The sequence below is a fragment of the Synchiropus splendidus genome, chromosome 5 (assembly GCF_027744825.2).
Source record: "Synchiropus splendidus isolate RoL2022-P1 chromosome 5, RoL_Sspl_1.0, whole genome shotgun sequence".
Taxonomy (NCBI): Eukaryota; Metazoa; Chordata; class Actinopteri; order Syngnathiformes; family Callionymidae; genus Synchiropus; species Synchiropus splendidus.
Genome location: NC_071338.1, coordinates 10787452 through 10812895, shown reverse-complemented (window position 1 = coordinate 10812895; position 25444 = coordinate 10787452). Strand labels below are relative to the sequence as shown.

General features: G+C 46.1%; 3 protein-coding genes across 8 annotated transcripts; 2 read left to right on the top strand and 1 right to left on the bottom strand.

The window, feature by feature from the left end:
- The first annotated feature begins 611 nt into the window (after positions 1–611).
- Positions 612–7192, top strand: LOC128758901 (ADP-ribosylhydrolase ARH1-like). Of its 2 annotated transcripts, none has more exons than XM_053865378.1 (8): positions 612–779; positions 2145–2259; positions 2850–2958; positions 3323–3421; positions 3494–3599; positions 4721–4987; positions 5108–5322; positions 6728–7192. In XM_053865378.1, the coding sequence occupies exons 2-8, from the start codon at positions 2176–2178 to the stop codon at positions 6874–6876; spliced, it is 1029 nt and encodes a 342-aa protein (XP_053721353.1). In that variant the 5' UTR covers positions 612–779; positions 2145–2175; the 3' UTR covers positions 6877–7192. The 2 variants fall into 2 exon arrangements, with proteins under 2 accessions (XP_053721353.1, XP_053721352.1); XM_053865377.1 differs by lacking the exon at positions 612–779 and adding an exon at positions 1239–1494.
- Positions 7193–8216: 1024 nt separating this feature from the next.
- On the top strand, positions 8217–14900 carry LOC128758966 (ADP-ribosylhydrolase ARH1-like). 2 transcript variants are annotated; one of them, XM_053865493.1, is made up of 8 exons: positions 8217–8384; positions 9154–9268; positions 9643–9751; positions 10951–11049; positions 11118–11223; positions 11586–11852; positions 11973–12187; positions 14460–14898. In XM_053865493.1, the coding sequence occupies exons 1-8, from the start codon at positions 8377–8379 to the stop codon at positions 14606–14608; spliced, it is 1068 nt and encodes a 355-aa protein (XP_053721468.1). In that variant the 5' UTR covers positions 8217–8376; the 3' UTR covers positions 14609–14898. The 2 variants fall into 2 exon arrangements, with proteins under 2 accessions (XP_053721468.1, XP_053721470.1); XM_053865495.1 differs by lacking the exon at positions 11586–11852 and having other exon boundaries at positions 14460–14900.
- Positions 14901–17458: 2558 nt separating this feature from the next.
- Positions 17459–24876, bottom strand: atxn2l (ataxin 2-like). 4 transcript variants are annotated; one of them, XM_053866265.1, is made up of 24 exons: positions 24686–24876; positions 24238–24368; positions 23303–23342; positions 23169–23225; positions 22842–22913; positions 22610–22769; positions 22327–22448; positions 22107–22198; positions 21723–21965; positions 21204–21652; positions 21046–21132; positions 20858–20971; positions 20685–20765; positions 20512–20573; positions 20025–20344; positions 19882–19951; positions 19671–19805; positions 19516–19579; positions 19255–19433; positions 19016–19154; positions 18828–18940; positions 18519–18698; positions 18266–18437; positions 17459–18059 (listed from the first exon to the last, which is right to left on the bottom strand). In XM_053866265.1, exons 2-24 carry the CDS (start codon positions 24351–24353, stop codon positions 18010–18012), a joined length of 3117 nt encoding a protein of 1038 aa, XP_053722240.1. In that variant the 5' UTR covers positions 24354–24368; positions 24686–24876; the 3' UTR covers positions 17459–18009. The 4 variants fall into 4 exon arrangements, with proteins under 4 accessions (XP_053722240.1, XP_053722239.1, XP_053722241.1 ...); XM_053866264.1 differs by having other exon boundaries at positions 24238–24876; XM_053866266.1 differs by having other exon boundaries at positions 18828–18937; positions 24238–24876.
- Between the last annotated feature and the right edge of the window lie 568 nt (positions 24877–25444).

Genomic DNA, 25444 nt, shown 5'->3' with positions numbered 1-25444 from the left:
TTCATTTGAGGTGAGACGCTGTTGACAAACACTCAATGAAAGGAAAAGTTGAATTGAGAAGATGGAAAGTTCATTTACATTGTCTCCACTTGAGTCCTGGAAGCAGAGTCAGTCGTGTGGCAGAGCAAGACTACACGGTTACGTGCGTTGACCGACGCCTTACAGCTGGCTCTTTGGTGCTGAGGTGTGTGTGCAAGTGTTTCCCAAAGACATCCGGTGCACATTTATGTGTGAGTGTATGAAGGGCCTGTGACGGGGCCCAGACTGTTCCTGCTATTGTCAGCAAGTTATCCTGGACGCATCTTTCTCCTCTGACTTGCAAACTGGGCTGTACACAAAATCCACTTCGACAGCTTGACTAAGGCTTAAAGCTATTAACTATGCTGGGTCCTGTAAATATTGCAAGCTGGTTCAAGCTGGTTTTGAAAAGCGCCCAAATCCACTCCCTCCTTTATAGCCTTTTTAACGCCTCAAAAGTCAAGTCACCCTCCTCCACTTTAACTTGTCCATCTGCCTCATTGAAACCCCATCTGGTGAAGACGCTGCAGTCGAAATTCATCTGCCGCATAAATTCCATTGTCCTGTAGTTTCATCACCAGCGACTTCGGCACTCAGCAGCCAGATGTTCGCGTCACTCACTCAGTGTGACTCTACGGTGATACTGCGCCACCTAGTGGAGAACAAAGCGCAGTTTTCAGTCATAAACCCTCATGTCCTGGTTAATGGAATATTGCTGATCAAGCGCAAAGCAGCCGCGGAGCCCTTGAGCAGTGACAAAGGTGCAGTTATGAACATGGAAATGACGCAGTATTAGACATAACATTATGACTCCCCCAACTCCCCCACGCATTGTGTTGTGTGACGACACATAAAATTAGATGCTCAAAATTATATTCAATTTAATCGGAGTGTTATATGTTTTAGCGTATACCTCAATCTCTCGATTAACAAACAAATATTTATTTCATGAGTTAAACATATCACATTGACTTTCAGTGAGTTTAAAGAATGGACGTAGTATTTGGCAGCTGTCGGCAGAGGTTTGTCATTACAAATGACCTTATTACAAAAATGCTACAAACTAAAGTAAGAGTTCTTTGAAAGAGAAATTGTGACAGAACTATCTTCGTGAATAAATAACGTAATGTATACTTGTCTGAAGCATTAACATGCCGGTTACAACCTCGTACGAACAATAATGTGGTAGAATGGCACAGAAATCCTGAAACTGCAGCTCAGCAACTCACTCGAATTCACTGTCCTCCATCTTGGAAGTTGCCAAGCGACCCTCTCGAATTGGAGGCGCTGTTTTTAGCCCCAACATTTAGCCGCAGCACGCCTTTGAACCCCGTGGTGGAGGCAGGTCCGACAGGGATTTCTGTGTATGATCGCTAAGAAGCGAACCACCAGGACAACTTGCAGCCGCGGCGTCACGTGTCGCAAGTGACCGACCAGAAGACGCTGAAATCCGGAGAGATTCCCTGTCATGGACCGGTGAGGCTGCGGAGGAACATAAGTCTATACATATATCCCGACTTAACACGTTTGAGTTATAAGTTAAGAACTTGAATAATAACTTTTCTGTGTTCTGCTTTTGTGGAGTTACGCCAGGACCTCCGGGTTTCACCGACTGTGGTACAGCGTTTTAGGGTTCCTCACTGACCCAGTATGGTCCAGCACGGTGTCAAGTCGGTCTGGCACCATGTCCCATTGCTCAACGTACTAATAAGTCTGTTAAACTGCCAAAAATAATCGGTAAAACTTCCCCTTGGTTGAAGGTGTGCAATTCAAATAATATGTTTTTTTAAATAAATCTTAATACACACACTATACTTCACTAAACATCTCTGTACTATACCACAATACAGTTTACTGTAGATCATGTACTATACACTATGAGCTGGGTCATATGATACGGTTGGCTGTTTGCCCTCTTCTCTGTCTTGCACCACAACTCGGACTGCAGCAGAGAGGAAACAGTCTCTATTATAGCACCAGTACAATGTAACCGGTTGGTGTGGGAATGGTGAATTCTGTTGAAGTTGAAAGTTGTAAAGCTGTTCTGTTCTTTTTCTGTTTTTAATTCATGCATGGTTCAAAACAAAAGAGCCATTGTATTAATTGTTTCAGCTCTGTCTCACCAGCACGGCCTCACTGGACCACTACAAGGCTGCGATGGTTCTGAGCGGTGCAGGCGATGCTCTGGGCTACAGGAACCAGCTGTGGGAGTACAATCAATCTGGACCTGCCATTCACCAGGTCAGAGAGATTTCAGATCTGTTCAACTCACACTCGTGTCTTTGTTCACTCCGAGCCTTTGCTAAAATTGAGGTTTAGTTTTCAAAAAACATAGTTGTTGTTCACATAAAGCAGCGGCGTATGGGATCAGCTGCACATCTGTGCATTCGTGTGAAATGTCTGCACAGCATGCATCAAATGACTGCTTTTGTCACTGGTGTGCTCTGATAGATGCACCATTAAAAATACATTTATACACTATTGAAGGTCCTCGCTAAGATGAATGCAACAAATGTTTTTTGAAGCCATTATGGAAGTGAAATGGAAGGGAAGTTGTCAGTCAGGATGCTGAAAGAGAGTTACTGTGTGTGAAAACAAAGGGCGGTAAATATTTCATGGGTCGATGAATTTCATGAAACTGTTGCTCACGGTGTCAAGCATAATCGTGATAAACGTTTCAGCCATGCATGTTGTGAGTTCATCTGTTCCGAGTAAATAAGTATCACTTTGAAGTGACTCCAACTGAAGAGGCTCACGTTGTGATAGCTGTCAGCCATCAGGCCGTGGTTGAGAGTCATTTTTGAATGTCGACGTCCAAACTCTCCCTGCAGGAGCTGCAGCAGCTGGGAGGTCTGAAGAACATCAAAGTTGAACTTCCTGACTGGCCAGTGAGCGATGACACCGTTCTGCATCTGGCCACAGCAGAAGGACTGGCCACAGGTGAGTCCATCTTGGCTTTTTTAATAACTCATTTTGTGACCCCTCCTTCACCAAGGTAATCGTTTTGGAATTTATTTTATCAGTTTTAGTTTTTATTTTGTTTTCACCTTTTGTCTTTCAAATTCTGCAGGTTTTAATTGGGTTTTTGAAAATGCTTGAAAAGGGTCACAAAAATAAAAACTTAACAAAAGATCCCATTTTAATTTAAAAGAATCCACACCACGCTGCACTGTGAAACCAGCAGTGCCAAAGTAAAATGATTTGCAAATAGTCTCAATATGCTACTGCATGAACTCAATTATCAAAGATGAAAATGTATTTTGTTAACTGTAATAATCTTAATCCCACTCATCTTTTCTTGCAGGAAAGGCTGGTGAGGATTTGTTACATGAAGTGGCGGCTCGCTATGTCGAAGCAATGAAGGACATGGAGGGAAGGAAACCAGGACCTTCAAGTATCCTTGGTGAGAGGTTCATAACCCTCTGGTTTTCTCATGTGGTGAAGAAGGAATCACGTATCCTCTCCTTCCTCTCAGGAGTTTCCCAGCTGAGACCTGGAGAGGAGGGAGGCTTCAGAGTTCCCTACAACCCTGAAGGCACAGGCTGTGGAGCAGCAATGAGGTCAATGTGCATCGGCCTGAGGTAGAGAGAGCAGCATGTGGGGCAAAGAGCAGTGATAAATGTGTTTTTATTTCTCTCAGGATTAATATTTATAGGTGAAATATTTCAGTGTCGATATGCTTTTACAATGTGGCGCACTGTGACAGACATGTGGGTGTGAAAATCATCCCTTTATCAGTTATGTTGATGGAAATATCAAAGTGTTATGTTTAATGTGAGAAAAATCTGCCAACAGAGCAGACGCATGACTGATATTTCAAGAGGTCGCCAGTGTTGTTGTGAATGTCAGTTTTTAATCCTGCCAGCAGGATATAAGATAAGTCGTAAATAGTGACTCAACTGTGCATGTTTTTAAAGGGAATAAATTCAAAAATGTAAATAAAATCAAAAACTGAAAATGTATAATGAGTGTGGTGCACAAACGGAAAGAAAAAAAAACAGTGGTTTTAGAGTAGAGGAGGAATTTACATTCACAGTGTCATAGATATATTTGTGATGGTCCAGTAGCAACACTTGATGACCATGAGTTGTAATCACAGCGTTGTCTCATGAGACGATATAAGACATGAATACATGGTATGTGATACCGATATTACCAGGACACTATAAAAATTGATATATTGCAAGAGAATTGTTGTTGTTACAATATTGTATGTTAAACTCGTGGATACGAAATATAAGGTATTGATCTGCAGGATTTCCTAATTTATTCAATGCAATATAGTGTCACAGGACGTTACAGACCAAGACACTAAACTTAAAGTCAACGTGTTTGTAAATATCTCTTATCAACCCTCACATCTCAAGCGTCTGTCTGTGACCTCTGTGTTTCTCTTAGATCAGCCTAGATTCAATCAGAAATCATTTCATCAACAGATGTTTGGGGTGACTGTTGATTCATAATACAATAATGGTTCAGCATTTCTTATAGACTTGGTTCAATATTTGAGTGTCGTTGTGTGTCGAAGCGAATATGTTCCCCTAAATTGACAATTGACTCGGCTATCAATAATGAATAATGCACACTTTAACACCCGCTTTTACTGGTAGCAGAGGTGGAACCATGTTCTTGTTGAGGTGTAACAAGATCCTCTTACTAAGGTTTGACAAAGCTTTCTGTTCTGACCACACACACACACCAGGTATCCAAAGCCTGACCAGCTGTTGTCACTGGTGGCGGTTGCCGTGGAGACGGGCAGGATGACACACCCTCACCCGACTGGGTTCCTCGGCGCAGTAGCCGCAGCACTTTTCACTGCGTACGCGGTGCAACGTCGGCCAATGACCACCTGGGGCCTGGGCCTGATCAACGAGGCGTGTCCGATAGCAAGGAGCTTCGTTCAGGGTCGAGGCTTCGCTGTAGAGGAGACAGAGAGAGACTGGAACTTCTTCTGTGACAAGTGGCAGTGGTACAGTGTGAGCCTGGTGTTGGCGTGTGTGGTGCTGGTCAGGATCAGGTGGTGTGTGTGACCCGTAATCGCCCCTGTGTGGGACTCTGACCTCCCCTCCCACATGTGCTGTGCCTGCAGGTACCTGGATTCCAGAGGCATCTCTAATGGAGTGGGCCCAGTGTCATGGCCAGAGTCCTACGGTCCAGCAGAGAGAGACGACGTTTACAAAAGCTTTAGTCTGTCCGGTTGGGCGGGACGCAGTGGCCATGACGCTCCCATGATCGCTCTGGATGCTCTGCTGGGGGCTGGATCAGACTGGGAGGAGCTGATGAGCCGAGCTGCTTTCCATGGAGGTAAAGTGAGAGACACGAAATGACACGTTTTACAAGAGTATTAAACAAAACCAAAGAATTTGGTTTAAAGGCAAAAATGCTGCTTCAAATTCAACATATCAAGTGCTTTTAACTCTATATTTTAAAAAATCTATTTCTGGTTTGTATTCCCACTGTAGTAGATACAAAATAATTCCACTGCCAAATTGAATTTGTGTTTTCAACTCCAATTTCGACACAAAAATGATGTGGTGAATTGATGCTGAAACATAATTAGATGGTTATTGTATTCAATATAATAACAATTTTATTCCCTAATGTGGTTTGCGTGTGGCTGGAGCCTATCCCAGCGACAGTTGGCCAAAAGCCGGGGGACTGGACGCCTGCCTGTGACAGGCCACACATGCACCCACGGACAATTGGGAGTTTAGAGGACTTTTAGACGACAGTCTCCGAATGAAACTGGTGTAAACCCATGCAGCCACTGGGAGAACATGCAACCTTTACATTGAAAAGACCGAATGCGTGGAATCGAACATGCAACCGTCTTGCTGTGCTGTAACCACTACCCCACCGTGTACTCCGTAGCATAAAAAGATGATGGAGATAGTTTAATATTTCCACCAATCAGTGAGAAATGTCAACCATGGAAGTGTCCTGGTGAGAAGATGTGCTTCTGAGTTTTGGATCCACAGTTCAGGATTGAATTCTATCTATGTTTTTGCTGAAATACAGCATTATTTCATTCTGTGATATTGTATTGATATTTTATCTTGTCTATGTCCATATTTAATACAGTACATACTGTAGATAGCTGGTCATGCTGCTGCATTTGTGATGTGTTTCACAACATTTTCTTTTTGCACTCTGGAGTTATTGTGTTGATTATGGAGGCAATTCATTTCTCTGGACTGCAAAATTTACGACATTCTGATATTCCCCCTTATATATCACCTCTCCTGTATCGGGATATTATATGGGAAGATAACTGCCTACACGCGCCTATAACTCAACGTGGCGCAAGAACTGCAGCACAGCCTGTTGACGCAGTTAAACAGTCCAATGTCCCAGGAAGAGGCTACTCCACAAGCCTGACGTAGATCTGTTGTATTAGACTTCTTCTTGTTATTGTATGTTTTTAATAATGTGCTTCATTGTGATTTTAGCTGCTTTATTATAGGCATTATGTTTTATTTTATTTTTTAATTAAAGAGTAATGTGCATGTCCATTTCCTTAGCAACACAACAACACAGCTCAAATTTTTAGACCCCATGTTGCAATGAATACGGTGACATGCCAGTTGTATTTCCTGCGGTCAGTAAACCCCCTTACTTCTGGTATTCTCTCAATGTAATAAATTATTTGTTGTTGTGTTGTTGATCTGACAGTTTCACTCATCCAAATGAGGCCCTGTCCTTGTTCCAGGTGACAGTGACAGCACTGCTGTGATCGCCGCCTGCTGCTGGGGGCTTCTCTATGGCACAAAGGGCGTACCTGAAGGAAACTTCTCCAGTCTGGAGTACCGGGAGAGACTGGAGCGCTGTGCGGAGCAGCTGTATGTCCTGTCACACTGACTGGCTGGTGTCCAGCCTCACAGGGGCCAAACAAGGCCACACGCTCAGAGCCAGTGACGTGTTTGTTTGATGCCTCAGTAGAACATCGATCCTGAGTGGTGATGTCAGCGTGCCCCACTGACCTCAGAGGTTAGTCATGGAGTTCACTTAGTCAGCTATTTCCATTGCTCCCTCTAGTGACCAGACAGAAGCATAACGCGGTGCACGAGAGGAAACTTCATGAAGGATGTTGATTTTAGTATATAACGGGATAAAAAAAGATTTTAAATAATTAAATCTTCTTCTGAAAAGTGCTCTTAGACATATATTGGTGATAATAAACTGACAAAACAGTAGTTGATTTGAAAACGTTATTTTTGGTCATGATTGTTTTGACATTTTTTTGTCTAGCCCATTTTATTAATTAAGATTTCCCGAAGAAACAAAGAGCTGTGATGGGATGGAGGGTTACTGGGCAGGGTAAAAAGAAGTGACTTGTTAAAAGTTCCCCCTCCTCTTCAAAATCCTTCTTTTGTTTGTTTCACATGGTTTCTTGTTCAATAGTTAGGAGACGTCCGTCTCCTGTTGATTCTGGTCCATACCTCCCAGCGAGCCGACTATAAGGAATTCCTCTCACTGGACCTGGGCTCAGCGGCCCCACACTGATCCAGATGAAGCCCACAGGCTGGATATAGAGAGAAGGGGACAGAAGTAGACCCTTGCTGTAAGGGTGTTTCTGCCAGTGTGGCAGGCCAGCTCCCCAACCTGGACGGTCCGTGCAAAATTAATTCCATCATCTGTAGTCCAGCACTCGGCCCAAGTCATAGTACCATTCTGGACCCCTCTCAGCACGCATGCCTCCTTGACACACTTCTCACTACAGCTCCATACTGGACCAGAGGCTCGGGCCAGGTGAGTCCCTGTCTTTAACGGACCGTTCGTGGACTTCTCTCTGGACTTCAGCAAGACCTCACTCTGCCAGGCTCCTGAACGTGAGCCCTGTAAGTTATGATCAACATTTGGGAGTAGAATTCATTTTAAGTCTCCATACTTCAGTTGATTGTAATAATAATAATAATAATAATGCGCAAAAGCGTTATTTATTTGGCGCTTTTCGAACGCTGTTCGCCTGGATTTGTCCAGATTGTGTTTTCACCTTTGTAGAATAGCGACACCTACTAATTGTTATGAACCATTGTACTTTTTACCATTTACCAAAATGAGTTTCTGGAAGAGAAAAAAAAGCCCCTATATGTAAATCGATTTTCCCTTGGTGCTGGCACTCTGTTAGTATGTTTATATTTTTAAGCAAAAAAGTCTGCCGTTTCGTCTTTGCAACGCATTTTGACGTCATTCCCAGCTCCGACTTCCCCGCAGCCGCCCTGACCTGCGTGGTTGAAGGCGCTAGCCGACCTGGAACGACGCAGACGGCCGCTGGTTTATAACGCATCTGTATTCCCGCGAATAAGGGAACCGTCGGGACAAACACCGATTAGCTGAATTCCCGAGAGACTCGCTGCCATGGATTGGTGAGACTGCTGAGGAATGTGTATTTAGTTTTAGTGGGAAATGTGTAATTTTGATGGAAAACATCCAAGTTCAAGCCATAGTTTTGGATTTTGCATTCAAACAGAGAAGGTTTTTTTGGCCGCAGCAATGCGGAAGTACAGAACATTGAACCAGGAAGCTTGGAGCTTTGTGTGGTATTAATGACTTTCGCTTTCGTGGGGTTACTTAGGGACTCTTCACTCAAAGAGCACTGGGGTTCACTGACTCAGGGACGGAGGAGGACCGTTGGAGTGAAGCGTAGAGCCGAACTACGCCACTATGGGAACTGCGCCCATGGAAAGTTAGGAGGCGCATAACGGAGGCACAAAGGTTCACCGACTCGTGAGCCAGTGTACACTTTATTACTTCAATAAAAATCACGTGTGTCAATACGATTCTGAGCAGAACTGAGTCTACGGTGGGGTGAGGTTTAGGTCTTTCACATGTCACATAAATATGATCTCCGTCAGTCTTGTACTGTAATTATGGAGTTATAGAATCAGTATGCCCTACCGTTACCTTTTACAGCGGCGGGTAAATTATTTTCCACCACTACTAATGATGTATCGAGGTTTACCAGACAGATGGCGCCTGACACGTTTGTTTATTTATTTATTTCGTTTACAGTCAGTTGATTCTCACAGTGGAAATAAATAAGCCTGTTTCATTTTCCTCTTCTTTATTTTCTGACAAATGCATTCATTGGTCAAAAACAACGCTTCATGAATGGTTTCCACTGTGTCTCACCAGCATGGCCTCACTGGACCACTACAAGGCCGGGATGGTTCTGAGCGGGGTGGGCGATGCTCTGGGCTTCAGGAACGAGATGTGGGAGTTCAATAAATCTGGACCTGCCATTCACAAGGTCAGAGAGATTTCAGACGATTAGTCTGTTTTTTTGCTAACCGTGGGACGAATGATCGAATCTAACCAGATATCTGATATATGCACCATCCAAAATATATTTGTAGACGATTGGAGGACCTGTTACGATTAGAAAATATATTTTTCAAACCATTATGGAAGTGAAATGGAAGCCAAGGGGTCAGTCAGGATGGTTATAGAGAGTAACTGTGTGTGAAAACAAAGGGCTGTACATTGTGAGTTCATCTGTTCCGAGTAAATAGGTGTCACTTTGAAGTGTGTCCAACTGAAGAGGCTCACGTTGTGATAGCTGTCAGCCATCAGGCCGTGGTTGAGAGTCAGTTTTGAATGTTGACGTCCAAACTCTCCCTGCAGGAGCTGCAGCAGCTGGGAGGTCTGAAGAACATCAAGGTCAAACTTCCTGACTGGCCAGTGAGCGATGACACTGTTCTGCATCTGGCCACAGCAGAAGGACTGGCCACAGGTGAGTCTAGCATCTTCTCTCCTGGCGGCCTGCAACATGGCTGGGTGTTTTCTGATCTGTGGATGAGGTTCAGGTGGATGCAGCTTCAGGGACCATATTGATAATGTGTCTGGTCAGCTCTGTCTCACTCCCTTGTCGGTCTCACATCTGTGTGTGAGTTGTGTGTCAGATGTGACAAGATGGAGCGGCAGCTACACCAGGTCTAAACAAGAGGGAGAGACCCACTTTCATACATCTTTGTTTGTGCGCAAGTCGACTGAATGACAGAGATTAAATCTGAAGGATAGAACTTTTTATGTTGAAAACCTTCTCTGCTGAGTTTCAGTGAGTTGTTGTCATTGGGGTAATGCTGGGACAAGACAGTTCCAGTACCAGTCTCTGAATCGTGGAGCTTCACGATGAACAGAAACCATATATGCTGCATAAAAACAGCATCATCCTCTGGCGTCTGTAAACCCTGATGAATCTAAGAAACCCCAGGAACTGCTTACGGCCTCTAGAAACCTAGCATAGAGCTACTGCTTCTACCTTAGGGATCTGGCTGGAGTTGCCTCTGACATAAAATAAAAGGCCCCAAACTCGCACTTCGTGGCCTTAACAAGCAACCGTTTCTCCAGGAGGCGCTAGAGCTCGAGACACACCTGATGAGTGTGTTCCTGGGAAATAGCAGGTGCCTTGGTCAGCCCAAAGGGCAACACCTGCCCTAGTGAAGCAGGTGAGGATGGAGTGAGGGACTAAGAGAAAGTCTGGTGAGACACGTTGGATGAGGAGCTGCCTCGGTCTCAGGAGCGGTATCAGGGGATTTCAAGTGAGCGGGCAAACTCAAGAGTTATTTAGGTTTGTGATGTGAAGTGGGCAGGTGTAGCTTGGTTTCTGAGAGTGGAGGAGACAGGTGCGATAATCGTGACCAACCACTGGTGGGGACTGTGTGCTTTCCTGTATGTCACATTATTACTGTTGTTTGTTGTGATTGAAAATGTTTTATCAATACAATCATACTGTGAGTGTAAAAAAAAAATCAGACTGTGGATGCTGATCACCCAAAGTAAATAATAATAATAATAATAATAACAAAGGTCATATGAATTCATCCAGAGGCGCATTTGTTGCAGATAAATGCAGGATATATTTCCAGTCTATTATGATTCTCAAACTAAATATGAACAGTTTGTCACCTGTTTTTGGTTTCAATCCTGCAGGAAAGGCTGGTGAAGATTTGCTGCATGAAGTGGCGGCTCGCTACATGGAAGCAATGAAGGACATGGAGGGCAGGGCACCAGGACGCGCATGTTCCCTCGGTGAGAGGTTCATAACCTTTTCTTGTGGTGGTGAAGAAAGACTCAACATATCTTCTCCATCCTCTCAGGAATCTCTCGGCTGAGACCTGGAGAGGAGGGAGGCTTCAGAGTTCCCTACAACCCTCGAGGCACAGGCTGTGGAGCAGCAATGAGGTCAATGTGCATCGGCCTGAGGTAGAGAGAGCAGCGTGTGGGGCAAAGAGCAGTGATAAATATGTTTTTATTGCTTTCATCAGTCATGTTCTTCAGTGGGATATTTCAGTGTCGACATGCTTTTAGAATGTGGCGCACTGTGAGAAACAGTCGGTGTGAAAATCCACAGGGAACCTGAAATGTGATTAGCTGTAGTAGTATATTCATTTTATGACTATTTCCGGAGGCCAGCAGCCACTGCTCTTGCTGTGACAGCTGAAGAAACCTGACTCAGATGAAGCACATGGACGATCAATTCATTGTTGTGTTGTTGTGTGCAGCAAAAAGATCCTCATTACCTGGGTTTGACAAAGCTTTCTGTTCTGACCACACACACACACCAGGTATCCAAAGCCTGACCAGCTGTCCACGCTAGTGGAGGTTGCCGTGGAGACGGGCAGGATGACACACCCTCACCCGACTGGGTTCCTCGGTGCAGTAGCCGCAGCACTTTTCGCTGCGTACGCGGTGCAGCGTCGGCCGATGACCACCTGGGGCCTGGGCCTGATCAACGAGGCGTGTCCGATAGCAAGGAGCTTCGTTCAGGGTCGAGGCTTCGCTGTAGAGGAGACAGAGAGAGACTGGAACTTCTTCTGTGACAAGTGGCAGTGGTACAGTGTGAGCCTGGTGTTGGCGTGTGTGGTGCTGGTCAGGATCAGGTGGTGTGTGTGACCCGTAATCGCCCCTGTGTGGGACTCTGACCTCCCCTCCCACATGTGCTGTGCCTGCAGGTACCTGGATTCCAGAGGCATCTCTAATGGAGTGGGCCCAGTGTCATGGCCAGAGTCCTACGGTCCAGCAGAGAGAGACATGGTCTACAGTACCTACAGTCTGTTCGGCTGGGCAGGAGACAGTGGCCATGACGCTCCCATGATCGCTCTGGATGCTCTGCTGGGGGCTGGATCAGACTGGGAGGAGCTGATGAGCCGAGCTGCTTTCCATGGAGGTAAAGTGAGAGACACGATAAAGGAGGAAAAGTAACGGTCCACTTCAGCTGGTTTGAGTTTTCCAATCCAGTTTCCACCAATATTCCCTCTAAGTGTTCATGCGTCTGAGCAAACACACAAACTCTCTGAGCGGTCATCTGGACCAAGTTGAGCGATATATATATATATATATATATATATATATATATATACAGTGGGGCAAAAAAGTCTTTAATCAACCACCACTTGTGCAAGTTCTCTCTCTTCAAAAGATGAGAGAGGCCTGTAATTTTCATCGTAGGTACACTTCAACTATGAGAGACAAAATGAGAAACAAAAAAAACAGAGAATCACATTGTCTGATTTTTAAATAATTTATTTGCAAATTATGGTGGAAAATAAGTATTTGGTCAAAAACAAAAGTTCATCACAATACTTTGTGATATACTCTTTGTTGGCAATGACAGAGATCAAATGTTTTCTCTAACTCTTCACAAGATTTTCACACACTGTTGTAGGTATTTTGGCCCATTCCTCCATGCAAATTGCCTGTGGAGCAGTAATGTTTTGGGGCTGTCACTGGGCAACATGGATTTTCAACTCTCTCCAAAGATTTTCTATGTGGTTGAGATCTGGAGAGTGGCCACTCCAGGACCTTGAAATGCTTCTTATGAAGCCACTCCTTGGTTGCCCGCGCGGTGTGTTTAGAATCGTTGTCATGCTGAAAAACCCAGCCACGGTTCATCTGATGGATGAAGGTTTTCATTCAAAATCTCATGATGCATGGCCCCATTCATTCTCTCCTTTACGCGGATCAGTCGCCCTGGTCCCTTTGCAGAAAAACAGCCCCAGAGCATGATGTTTCCACCCCCATGCTTCACAGTAGGTACAGTGTTGTTTGGATGCGACTCAGCATCATTTGTTCACCAAACACAACGAGTTTAGTTTATACCTAAAAGTTCTATTTTGGTTTCATTTGACCATATTACATTCTCCCAATCCTCTTCTGGATCATCCAAATGCTCTCTAGCAAACTTCAGATGGGCTTGGACATGTACTGGCTTCAGCAGGGGGACACGTCTGGCACTGCAACATTTCAGTCCCATTGCTCCCACAGTTGATTTCTTCACACCACGCTGCTTACCTATTGCAGATTCAGTCTTCCCAGCCTGTTGAAGGGCTACAACTTTGTTTCTGTTGTTCTGAGTGACTGTTTGAGGTTGTGGACAGGTGTCTTTTATCCTGATAGCCAGTTCAAACAAGTGCCATCAACGAGTGGAGGACGGAGGAGCTTCTTAAAGAAGAAGCTACAGGTCTGTGAGAGCCAGAAATCTTGCTTGTTTGTAGTGACAAAATACTTATTTTACCGAGGAATTTACCAGTTAATTCATTAAAAATCAGACAATGTGATTCTCTGGATTTTTTTTTCTCATTTTGTCTCTCATAGTTGAAGTGCACCTATGATGGAAATTACAGGCCTCTCTCATCTTTTTAAGTGGGAGAACTTATCATGGTGGCTGACGAAATACTTTTTTGCCCCACTATATATATATATTTATTTATTTATATATATAGAGATTTTTTTTGGCCACTGGAGGCCACCGTATTCTGTGACCGCTCCTCACGGAACAGTGAGGCTGTGTGGATCAGGCTAAAATGAAGAAGGAATATGTTTCTTTCACTGACTACACTGTTCATGTCCTCACCTGACTAGCGTGTAGTCTCTGTGTATTGTAGCCTGAAACCTGCGCTGCAACGATTCTCAGCTCTTAAACATCAGCCAGCTCCAATAGTTCACTTCAAATAGCAGCTCTTTTAGTTGCTCTTCGCCCCATTGTGCATGTAGCGATGTCAGAAGCCCTGTAGTCCGGAAATTCGGGAATTTATATTCAATTCAGGATGAATTTTTGTTGCACAGTGTAGATATTTTTGTGCACTGAGATCAGCTGTGCGCAATTGCGCGCTCGCGCAGCATACAGTGAACATTGGTTTCCACACTATCCAAACCAGAGAGGTTCATTGAAGACTGTCTGTGGTGTGTGAGGGCCTCTCTGTCTGTGAGTGTCCTGCAGTGGACTGATAGTCCCATAGGATACAAAATGACATGCCTTCTCCAAGTCCACTAACCTTCTGACAACTGGTTGAGTGGGACAGCAGGGAACAAGGTATCAGGCTGGGCAAGAGCCGCCCAGAACAACATGGTGGCCACTGACAAAGCCGTTTGCTGTCGTGTTGTTGAACTGACACATGTCCAGTTTCACTCATCCAAATGAGGCCCTGTCCTTGTTCCAGGTGACAGTGACAGCACTGCTGTGATCGCCGCCTGCTGCTGGGGGCTTCTCTATGGCACAAAGGGCGTACCTAAAGGAAACTTCTCCAGTGTGGAGTACCGGGAGAGACTGGAGCGCTGTGCGGAGCAGCTGTATGTCCTGTCACACTGACTGGCCTCACAGGGGCCAAACAAGGCCACACGCTCAGAGCCAGTGACGTGTTTGTTTGATGCCTCAGTAGAACATCGATCCTGAGTGGTGATGTCAGAGTACCTTCTGACCCCAGAGGTTATGGCTCTAGTGACTAAGCAGCAGCATAACACGGCAGTCTAAAACTTAACTCCTAAAAAGATTCAACTCCAATCTGCACGTGCGGCAAATGTTAAAATCGTACAAGTGCACTTGTAGACGCAATGTTGGTAATAAAAACGGATAACATAAATAAAAAATATTTTTGGTCATCATTATTATGACATGCTTTTGTCATACCCAAGGGACTGGTGGTGGGTGGGGACCTTCGTGGGTCGTTTGTTTCACTGGGCATAAGCCTGATCTCCATATATGTGGACCTGGGACCGAAGAGGTTAAAGAAACCATCATACTTTTGATATTTCTGAATGGTTGGTCATTAAGCTGCTCATGAAGTGTCTCAACACGTCTTGTTTCTCACGAGCAAAAAGGTAACAAGAGTCCTATCAACCATAAGTCAATTCTGGTTCAGCTTCACTCCAGGTGAACTCTTTGATATAAGCACTAAGCAGTACTTTTGAGTCGCGCATGTTGATTCGTTCACCCTGGTGCTCCATCAAGTCGACTGGAGGATCATTTGAATCCTGAAGAATTAAACAACTTGCCCTGGATTCCATATGAAGAGCGTCAGGTTTATGGCATCGTTGTGTGTGAAGCGATAATACTGAAATAAATCCACAGAGTGGTCGTTGCTCGATGTTTAATTGCGATACGTGTCAGGAAAACTCAGAAACGCAGCGGCCTCCGAAGCTCACAACACACCACACGGGAACTTATCACTCGTTGACGACTGACTTCTCACGTCTCTACGTCAGATCTGCACGCACCGTGATGCATTCACGGACTGGCCAAGAGTCGGAACTCGATGCCGTTGAAACGAACCAAATCAACATCCGAAATAACTCTACTTTGCAGTAGAGATCATAACCCTATTATACGTGGGCGTGTTTTCTTTAATTGTGTTATGAACGAGCTATAAAATTAGAATACAAGAAAGATCAATTTCTGAATTTAGTTCTCCGTTAACGCAATCTTAGAATTTGTTTAGGAGAATAGCGACACCTACTGGTTGTTATGAGTCGTGATAAAAACTTTTACGGCGTTGGAGTGTCTGATTTCATGTTTGCCTATAAAAAGAACGAGAATAGTACACGCTTTCCGTCAACATGACATGGAAGGCTCTTACCGCAAGTGATATTTTCAGGGAACTCATGCCATTCCGACCTTTCGATCCGGAACGCGCGGAACTCTGCTGTGACGTCACTCAAGCTCCGACCTCCCATATCCGAGGTTTCACTTCAGTTACCTGGGACTCACCTGTCTTCCATCGTGACTGTCACTTGGACACGTTGGTGGCTGCTGGTCTGCAACAAAGAGCCTGGACGAACCTGTCACCAGTGACCGGACAGACTTGTTGTCATGAACCGGTGAGGCCGCAGATGAATATGTGTAATTTTGTCCGAAAACAGTTCAGTCAAAATCAGTGAAAACACAGTCGTTTTCTTTTTTTTTTTTTTGAAGAAAGTAACAAAAGAAGGAAAGGTTTCCAGTCAGCAGTAATGCGGAAGTAGTGAACCTGAGTATCGCAGGGTTATATCGGGAACTAGGCGCTTTCTCACCGCTGCAGTCAAACAGCATTAGGGTTCACTGTTCTGTGGCAAGGCGCAGTGGCAGGAGGCCCAAGTGCCAAACCTCGCCTCTAATAGTTGAAAGTATTGTCAGTCAAATATGTTGAGTTCACGTCTTTGTATTCGGTGAAGGCCACAGTAGTGAAGGGGTGAAGAGGTTTCTGAATTTTTATTTTATAGACAGTGCCATCTAGTGGCATCAGGAAATTTGAACACCGTTTCATGAAACCTCATCAGCCCATCACCACACACGTGTAGTTGAATCTTACAAAATATTCAGCTACAACCTTAACACTCACAACTATGCTGTGCTCCACGATGCTGTACCGTACCGACCACAGGTCTACAGTACCTACAGTCTGTTCGGCTGGGCAGGAGACAGTGGCCATGACGCTCCCATGATCGCTCTGGATGCTCTGCTGGGGGCTGGATCAGACTGGGAGGAGCTGATGAGCCGAGCTGCTTTCCATGGAGGTAAAGTGAGAGACACGATAAAGGAGGAAAGGTAAAGCTCAACTTCAGCTAGTTTGAGTTTTCCAATCCAGTTTCAACCCAATGATACGCCTTCTCCAAGTCCACTAACCTTCTGACTGCCGGTGGAGTGGGACAGTGGGGAACAAGGCCACTGACAAAGCAGTTTGCTGTCATGTTGTTGAACTGACACATGTCCAGTTTCACTCATCCAAATGAGGCCCTGTCCTTGTTCCAAGTGACAGTGACAGCACTGCTGTGATCGCCGCCTGCTGCTGGGGGCTTCTCTATGGCACAAAGGGCGTACCTGAAGGAAACTTCTCCAGTCTGGAGTACCGGGAGAGACTGGAGCGCTGTGCGGAGCAGCTGTATGTCCTGTCACACTGATGGCTGGTGTCCAGCCTCACAGGGGCCAAACAAGGCCACACGCTCAGAGCCAGTGTTGACTGGATGCTTCAGTAGAACATCGATATGACTGCTGATGTCAGCGCGTCCCTCTGACCTCAGTGGTTATGGCTCCCTCTAGTGGTCAGGTACAGCACATCATCACAATGGATGTTGATTTTAGCATAAAACGCTGAAGATTCAAATTAAATCCGCATATGTGGTGAATGTTGAAATGTATGCAATGTTGAAATGAAATGTAATATAACAACAATACACAAAACTGCAGTTGAGTTGAAAACTTTATTTTTGGTCATTATTGTTTTGACATTTTTTTTGTCTTGCCCATTTTATTATTAATTAAATTTTCCTAAAGAAGCAAAGAACTGTGAGGGCGGGGGCAGGGGGTTACTGGACAGAGTTAAAAGAAATGACTAGTTAAAAGTCCCCTCTCCTCTTCAAAAGCCTCCTTAATCCTGGGTCGTTTGTTTCACAAGTTTTCTGGGGAACCCAGCAGCAGACTGTTATGTCCTCCTCAATAGTTTGGACCCGACAGGAAGCTTCCGGATGAAAAGAAAAAGAAGTCATCGGAGAGAAGAGTTGACTGCCACATCGGCATGAGGCTGCTGTTGTCTGTCATTTTCATCCTTGAGGGTTTTAAAAGGTTCTCGCCTCCAGAGACTCTCATGAGGAACTTCACAGAAGAATAAGGTGCAATGAGGCGTTACTCGTCCTCTCTATTCCGTCAGTCTTGTTCTTATGAGACACGTTCAAACAGCTTGGTATCCAGCAGGTGATGCAGAGGGACAATGTTTGGGAGGGAGGTAGGGATGGACGTGTTTAGTTTCCAGGTTGGTGGAAGGAAGCAGGATGCGTCTGAACCTGCATCGCTGTGGGGGCATTAAAACAAGGACAGTTCAGTATTTCATCACCTTTGTTGGACCACTTCTATTTATGCATTGTTCTACATTCTACAGCGCAGATAATGACACATGCCGCTGACATAAATGTGCTCAAATAGCACAACACTTATTTCTCACATCAAATGTAACCGATTTTTTGATGTTGAACCTCTCCTCAGGATGTGGCTACAGACCTTGTGGATGTCCAATGTAAAAGTGTTGGTGTGCCCCTTGCTGTGGTCCGTGTTGTGGGTGCTGTGGCACTGATCCCGGGCCCTGCTGCGGTGGAGGCTGTAGCATCACAAGCTGGGGCTGGCCATGGTTGCCCGAATGGTGCGGACCCGACATGGCTCCTTGGACATGGGCCTGGAAGTGTGAAGAGAGAACATGCTGACTGTGCCGCACGTTACCCACTACACCAGGGTGTATAGGAGCAGTGCAGGGTACCTGTGCGATCTGTCCCAGGGGGTATGTCTGTGGGATGCCCTGATGACTGTGGATGCTGTAACCCTGGATGGGGTAGGACCCCTGAGGAGACGTGTGTCCTGGTGGCATGTTGGGAGGCGTGGGTGCCGAGAGGGGGCCCGAGTGGTACAAAGACTGGGGCTGTGGGCCGGACTGGGTGTTCTGGACAACAGATTATTTTACATTAACTTGACCCAGAGCAAAGATGCATCCAGAACTGTAAACCTTATTTGGGATGAATTTACGACTCATCATGTTCTAAAGTGAATTAGACATGCTCTGTGAACTTACTTGTCCTGGGCTGGGGGCAGCATGTTGTGGTGGGGGCTGGTTTCCTGTGGGTGTACTAGAAGGTTGTGGCTGATGAACGGCACCGGAGTGGTGCGAAAAAGACTGAGGAGCTGCTGAGAAAAATGGGTACTAAGCTGTCATGTACAGTCACTCTATGTTTGTTGGTCTGAGGGTGTGTCTGCGCTCACCGTAGATGCCCTGCTGCGGCCCCTGGGGTCCATCTCCCTGTGTTTGGAACTGGGGGCCACCTGGTCCCAGGGCCTGAGGGTGAGGAGCCCCACCTTGACTGATCATACGGGCACCACCCTGCAGCATGGAGTACATGGGCTACAAGGCAAAATAGTAGAGATGCATTACTTAAAAGGCTGACGTGCACGATGGCTTCACACAGCTGTGTGAGAATAAGGTTAAAGCAGCGGCAGCTGACCTGTCCAGGGTAAGTCATGGCCTGGATGACCTGCTGCTGCCCGTACTGCTGCGGGTTATACTGAAGGTAAGACTGAGGATAGGGGGAGGCCACCAGGGGGGGTCCGGCTGCTGAGGCGGCTGCCTGCAGCATGGGGGGCGCTGAGGCTCCATGGTCAGAACGCTGGGCCACAACCGAGCCTGGAGCACAGTGAGGAGGATCGAGAAATGAGAAAAACCAAAAGGTGCTGCTGAACAAGAGCTTGGCAACAGCCATGTGTACCTTTGGTCCGAGGATACTTCCCCTGGCTGACCGTGGACATGGTGTACTGGTACATCTGTGGGGGCTGAGGGACAACAAATCAACAACGTCAGTAAAAAGCGAGCCGAATCAACTACACTTACAAGCAGTGATCACTCTAAATCTCAGCGACCTACCTGCACAGAGTGGATCTGTGAGACATATGACAGGTAGGGGGTATTGTAGAGGGGACCCTGTCCTCCTGGGTGCTGAAGAACAACCGGGCTGGGAGGCGTGGGCCGAGGGGGCGTGGGAGCTGTATTGGGTTTTGTCTGTGGGAAATGGAAGAAAGACTTGAGCGACTGAGCTGACACAGAACCACAACAGTCAAGAGTTCTGAGCTCTCACCATCGTCATCTGCGGTTTGATCGGGTTGAATTCTTTAGCATTAGGATTTAATGTGGACTTCTTGACTTGGCTAAAAGAGATACATTATTCACATTAATCACATGACTTGATGCAAAAAAAAAAAAATTGAATCCGAAACTCACTCGGCTACACCATCTGTTCGCTCGGAGGCCTCAGGCCGCCCCTCGTCACTCCCTGGAGTCCTGGCAGGTTGGGGAACAGCAGGTGATTGTCTGTCTGAAACTAGGCCTGCTGCTGCAGCTGAGGCGGAATCCTTGGACATATCCTCGGAGGGGGGCGCGGTGGGGCTGGGAGCCTGAGGCTGAGATTTGATCTCTGAGGCAGGATGGGCGTCTGACGGTGAGGGCTTGACTGCACCAGGTTGTGTGACATCGCCTACGGCAGGTGGCGTTGCCGCTGCCGGAGAACTGGGAGAGCTGGAGCTGGCACCACTCGGCTGGAGCTGTGAAAACACCAGAAATATGAAGTTCACGATTCTGCCCACTAAATGTCTGAATCAAGGACAGTTGGACATGAACATGCAACAGATCTAACGTTCAAGTCAGTCGATACACAAGAGGCAGTCAATGGGCTGAAATGGCAGCATTGGGCCAAGTCCCAGGGACTTACTCTGAATTCCTTGCCGAACTTCCGCAGCTCCTCAATTTGAGACCTTTGTTGAACGGACGGAGCTGGTGAAAAAAAAATGAGCCGACAATGAACCACTTGCCAAGATGCATTTTCCTTTCTTCGTCAGCTAAAGTGTGTCGTTGCCCCAGCCTCACTGAGCGTGAGCTCCTCACCTTTATTAGCCTTTCCTTCCTCTGCGCTGCTCGGGCTTTCAGCTGAGCGTTCCTTCGCAGCAGCAACAAGAATCTCATTCACTGCAGATAAGGAAGGAAAGGGTTTTCAGGATATTTGATGCAACGGTTAGCTTTCATAATGAAACAAAATGCTTCCATGGCTGGACTTTTACCATCTACTGGGAAAAGAGGCGCAGGACCAGACGTCTTCTGAGAAGGCAGGGAAACGGATGATGTATCCAAATATGGCGTGTCCTGACTAGCGCTGGATTTAGGAGAACGGGTAGCTTCCGAGACAAACAGAAACATTACTGTTAGTTCATCAATGTTACATTTTCAAAAGACAGCTATGAGCTTGTACCATTAGACTGGGCGTGCGAGTTGACAGCCCGGGCTGTTCGGCTGGACTGTGGGGGTCTTTGGGCTTTGGGGGAGGTTCTGGAAGAGACTAAGGTAAGAATGCATGGTTAGTACCACAGTGATCAGTTTAAAACCAAAACAGCAAAGAAACAAACCAACCTCCATTAACAGGACGGGCAGCCTCTGACAGTGAGTGAGGAAGTGAATGGGAATGTGGGACCATGTGTCCGTGGTGGGCAGGGGGGCTGGCAGGAGACTGAGAAGGGGATGTGGAGGTGGTTGATGGTGTTGGTGCATTAGGAGAAGTTGGTGTGTATGGGCTTGTGGGACCAGAGGCAGGCCCGGGGCTGGCACTTCCTGGGGGGTGGTGGGGAGCGTAGGCGCCACCTCGGCCAGACAAGGGACTACTTCTCTCAGATGGGGAGACACCAGGTTGGGGCCCTGTAGCGGAGGGCAGTGAAGGTCTGGGCGAAGAGGAAGAAGGAGGAGTAGACCGGTATCCGCCACTCAGTCGATTGTGAGACGGAGGGCCTCCTGGACCTCTTTCGGTTCTTTCCCTCTCGCGGTTCTCTCTTTGACGCTGAGGAAGTGGAATGTACTTTCCCTCCCTGCAATCAGAGACGGGTGTTAAAACATTTGGGTATTTTCAAAATCAAAGCTCAAAAACACAACCCTGACCTGTTGTTCACTCCTGGACTGTCTCGGCCCCGTTCTCTGTCACGGGGACTCTCATGGGTCCTTTCCCTGTCACCGCTGTCTCGCACAACTGCGCTATACTTGTCCTCCTCACTTTTGCCTTCGTCGTTTTCGAGGTTGGCGCGGTGCCGATACTGAGGGCTGGACTCGATCTCACTGGCCAAACGAGCTGCGCGGGCTTCTCTCTGCCGATACACCTCAGAGTTTCCCCTTTCCAGAGGTACACTGGACAGAAATAAAGGTTCACAAGACTTTTCCCAAACCAATGTTTCAGCTTCTGAACATTTCTTCACAAAATTAGCTCCTTTAGATGGGCACAAGTTGCACTGAGGACAAAAAGTCAAAAAGAGTGAAGACGACACTTACGTGTACATGGACAGACTGGAATCATATGTTGATGTGACTCCATATTTCACCTCATTGTAACGAAACATCTCATTGGCATCCCAGCCATTGGACTGAAAGTGAAGGGAAAACATGTTCAGCATCAGTGTTTTGTGTCTCACAGTGTTGAAATGCAATGAGATCAAAAAAGATAAGTTAGATGACACTTGCTAGAGGTTCATAGAGATAGAGACAAACTCACAGTATCATTCTCCAGATTATAACTCTCTCCATTGCTGTCCCCTCCATCCCATCTCTGTAAAGCCTTTTCTTTGTGTTCACCATTGACACGACTGGAACTGATGGCAGTGTCTGTGAATGTGTCTGTGGAGAAATACAGCCAGAAAAGTTAAAATAACTATGAAATTTGAACTTAATTTCACAGATTATTATCGAAATGCATTCCTTTCAAAACTGTGACTGACGCTACATGGAGTTCAACTCCTTGACCATTGATGTATGCAGATGATTAAGCTAAGCTTTACCTCTTGTTGCAAAGTTGAGGTCAACATCTTTACAGGTCATGGTCACCAGGTCTGATGGACTGAAGATCATGGTATCTGTGATTTCTTCCCGCCGTGGAGGAGCTGATGATGAGCCGTCCTCTTCATTCCGCTTGTGAACAGCATCAACAGCCAACTCACACTAAGGAGCCAAACGTTTTCTTGGTTACGAACCGTACGGTCTGTATAAATCATCAAGGACGAGTGAACCTACCCGGGAACTGAGGGTCTTGAATATGCCTTCAAACACACTGCCATTCTTGACTCTTATGTCACAGGTAGAACCCTGAGAAAATCCATTTTAATCTCATTAAACGTAAAACAATCACTCAAACGCACAGACATCAGTTGAGCAGCAATGACAAGAGTTGATGTAATCAGTCAGTGACAAGAGCGTCTGACGATGTTTGAGTGGAGGTGATTTGCATGTTGATGCTTTGTGTGGGTAAGTACTGAATTCTTTGATGTTTGTTAGGTGCGGGGGGTCAAGCTACTAAGCATTCTGATTTACAAATGCTATTCAAGGCCGCCAACAACTTACCACAACAGCAGTGAGGAAATGAAGCATTCTGGCATTGTTGTAGACACCCTCGAACACCTGAGGATTAAGACCAACCTGGGTTACAACAATGCCAATGTTGATGACCCAACGTTTCAAAGATGCAAAATACTCACCGGGGAAGACTGAAAAGATGGCTTAGCTGAAGTTCGGTTCCTGCGAAGGAATGTTAAAAACAGGTTTGTTCAGTCAAAAGCATTTTTGTGCAAATCACCTCACAGAAATTTTAACATATAGGCATCCGTCAGTCTAGCTAAGGAAAATAAGTAAACAAAATGATTTTGTAAATAATTAGATTGGTATGCTGTTCAAGCTCGCCCATGCCCAACACAACAACATTTAACATTTTGGAGAAAACAGTGGTTTTAATTATGTTTACATTTTTACAATTTCCTGTTTAGAACGCAAATACGGTCTTATGCATTAGTTTTCGAACAGTCAACGATAACAACTGCAATGCCGGCACCAAAAACATAAAAAAACGGAGTACTGGGTTAATATTTTATTTCAGCAAATCCATTTAACGAGTGGATGCTGTTTACATGAGGTGCGCGCGGGTTTAAAGACGCAACAAGGTCTGCAGAACAAAGACAGTGACGGAGGCGACCAGAAAAAAAGAGTAAACAATCCAAGATTCACACTGTTGGATGATCTGACCTCGAGTTAGCCATCAGTCGTTCTGGTGAACCCTTAATGCGGCAACGATCGCGCGTTTCAATTCCACTAATGCTGCCCTATGTAAACAAAACAACACACGTAACCGCTTCCTCCCCGTCTGTTGGGCCAGATAAACTTTCTTTCACCTGTATGGTGATTTGCTCCAAAGGCTCTTCCTAACTGTGACCCGCCTCGCTTATGCGTTTTCTCTCCTTTGGCGCTTTCCAATTGGTGCGCTTTCCCTGTCCATCACAAAACGTGCCGTCTCATTGGACGCACGAGCAACACAGCCTGTTAGGGTACGCCCGTTTACCAGCAAGCGCTTTAACCGGTAGGCCCGAGTCCCAGGACAATCCGGGGATTGTCCTTACGCGTATCCCACAGCATTGCTTACCTTCCAGCCGGGGTCCTGTTGCCGCCGCTCACTGGGGAGGACATTCCAGGGGGGGCCGTGGTTCCATTGGAAGCTTTTCTCCCACCCGATCCAGATTGCTGCTGTTGTTTCAGCATGGCGGAGCACAAGGCCTGGATGGAGCCGAGTGTAGGCAAACTTATAAACACGCCCGATGTGAAGACGGTTCGAATGCGCGCTGTGTAAAACGAAAGCGGCAGTCCAGAGACGCCAGAGTAACCTCGCAGAGACCTGCTACTGTTGCTAATCACTCGGGGCCTATAAACCACACGCAAAACATGCCCCGTCGAGCTGCTAGAACCTGATGACCAACTAGCCGGAATTAATCGACGAGTGAAACAACCAGCCGAGACAACTACGGAGAAAGTCGAGCACTTTTCAAGCGATGTAGCATCGACCAGCTAAGTTAGCATTAGCTCTGCTCTCCAACCTCTCTCAGGACGCCTTCCACGGGGTTTACGCTCCTCGCTCGGCCTCGTCGCTGTGACTTCAGCAACTACAAAGCTTCCAAATTAACTTGGCGGTATTGCCAGTCCCTTCGGAAAGTTTAAGTATCCAGGTTTCTTGACGAAAACCTGCAGCGGTCGGTCAACACCACCTCACGGTAGCTTCTCTTGACTCAATCCGCGCGCGACTGACTGGAAACCGGCTGGGAGGGGGGAAGGGGTGAGGGGGAGGGTACGTCGACGTGCGCGCGCACCCTCCATTGGAATGAAATGGAATATGCACTTTTTAAACTCAGTAATAAGTATTAAAAACACCATAGCATGTAAATAAAAACGTGTTGAATAGCTGAATGCGTTTGCTTGAAGCCGCGTTGAAGTTGAAAGTTAAGATGGCCACTGACGCACCTGGAAATTCAATTTCAGGTAGTGAGAAGAGTGAGAGAATAGATTTGTGTGGACATGAGAGCCGAGTATGTTCTGGGAACTTACAATTGAAAATAATAATAATAATAATAAAGACAGGAAGAAACAATGTGTTTCATGCTCAGTTGGTCAAATGTGCCGAAAGACAAAGAAGAAGACGACTGTTTAAAATACATCGCAAACGCTTTGGAAATAAGCATTTTGTTTTTGCATAAGCACAACAATGTGTTTTCTTTCATGTTACAATTTATATTACATTGATATTTATTAACGCGACAGTGTTTTGTCAGTGCGTCTTTACTGGGTCTATTACGGCTCCA

Bases quoted from the DNA above. Each gene is read 5' to 3' on its own strand.
- LOC128758966 (XM_053865493.1), top strand. The intron at 11,050-11,117 runs GTGAGAGGTTCA...CCATCCTCTCAG, and splicing joins AGGACGCGCATGTTCCCTCG to GAATCTCTCGGCTGAGACCT. The intron at 11,224-11,585 runs GTAGAGAGAGCA...CACACACACCAG, and splicing joins TCAATGTGCATCGGCCTGAG to GTATCCAAAGCCTGACCAGC.
- LOC128758901 (XM_053865377.1), top strand. The intron at 3,600-4,720 runs GTAGAGAGAGCA...CACACACACCAG, and splicing joins TCAATGTGCATCGGCCTGAG to GTATCCAAAGCCTGACCAGC. The intron at 4,988-5,107 runs GTACAGTGTGAG...CTGTGCCTGCAG, and splicing joins TTCTGTGACAAGTGGCAGTG to GTACCTGGATTCCAGAGGCA.
- atxn2l (XM_053866264.1), bottom strand. From the start codon at position 24,353: ATGCTGAAACAACAGCAGCAATCTGGATCGGGTGGGAGAAAAGCTTCC. The intron at 23,226-23,302 runs GTGAGTATTTTG...CTTAATCCTCAG, and splicing joins CATCTTTTCAGTCTTCCCCG to GTGTTCGAGGGTGTCTACAA. The intron at 21,653-21,722 runs GTCAGGGTTGTG...CTCTGATTGCAG, and splicing joins AGTCCAGGAGTGAACAACAG to GGAGGGAAAGTACATTCCAC.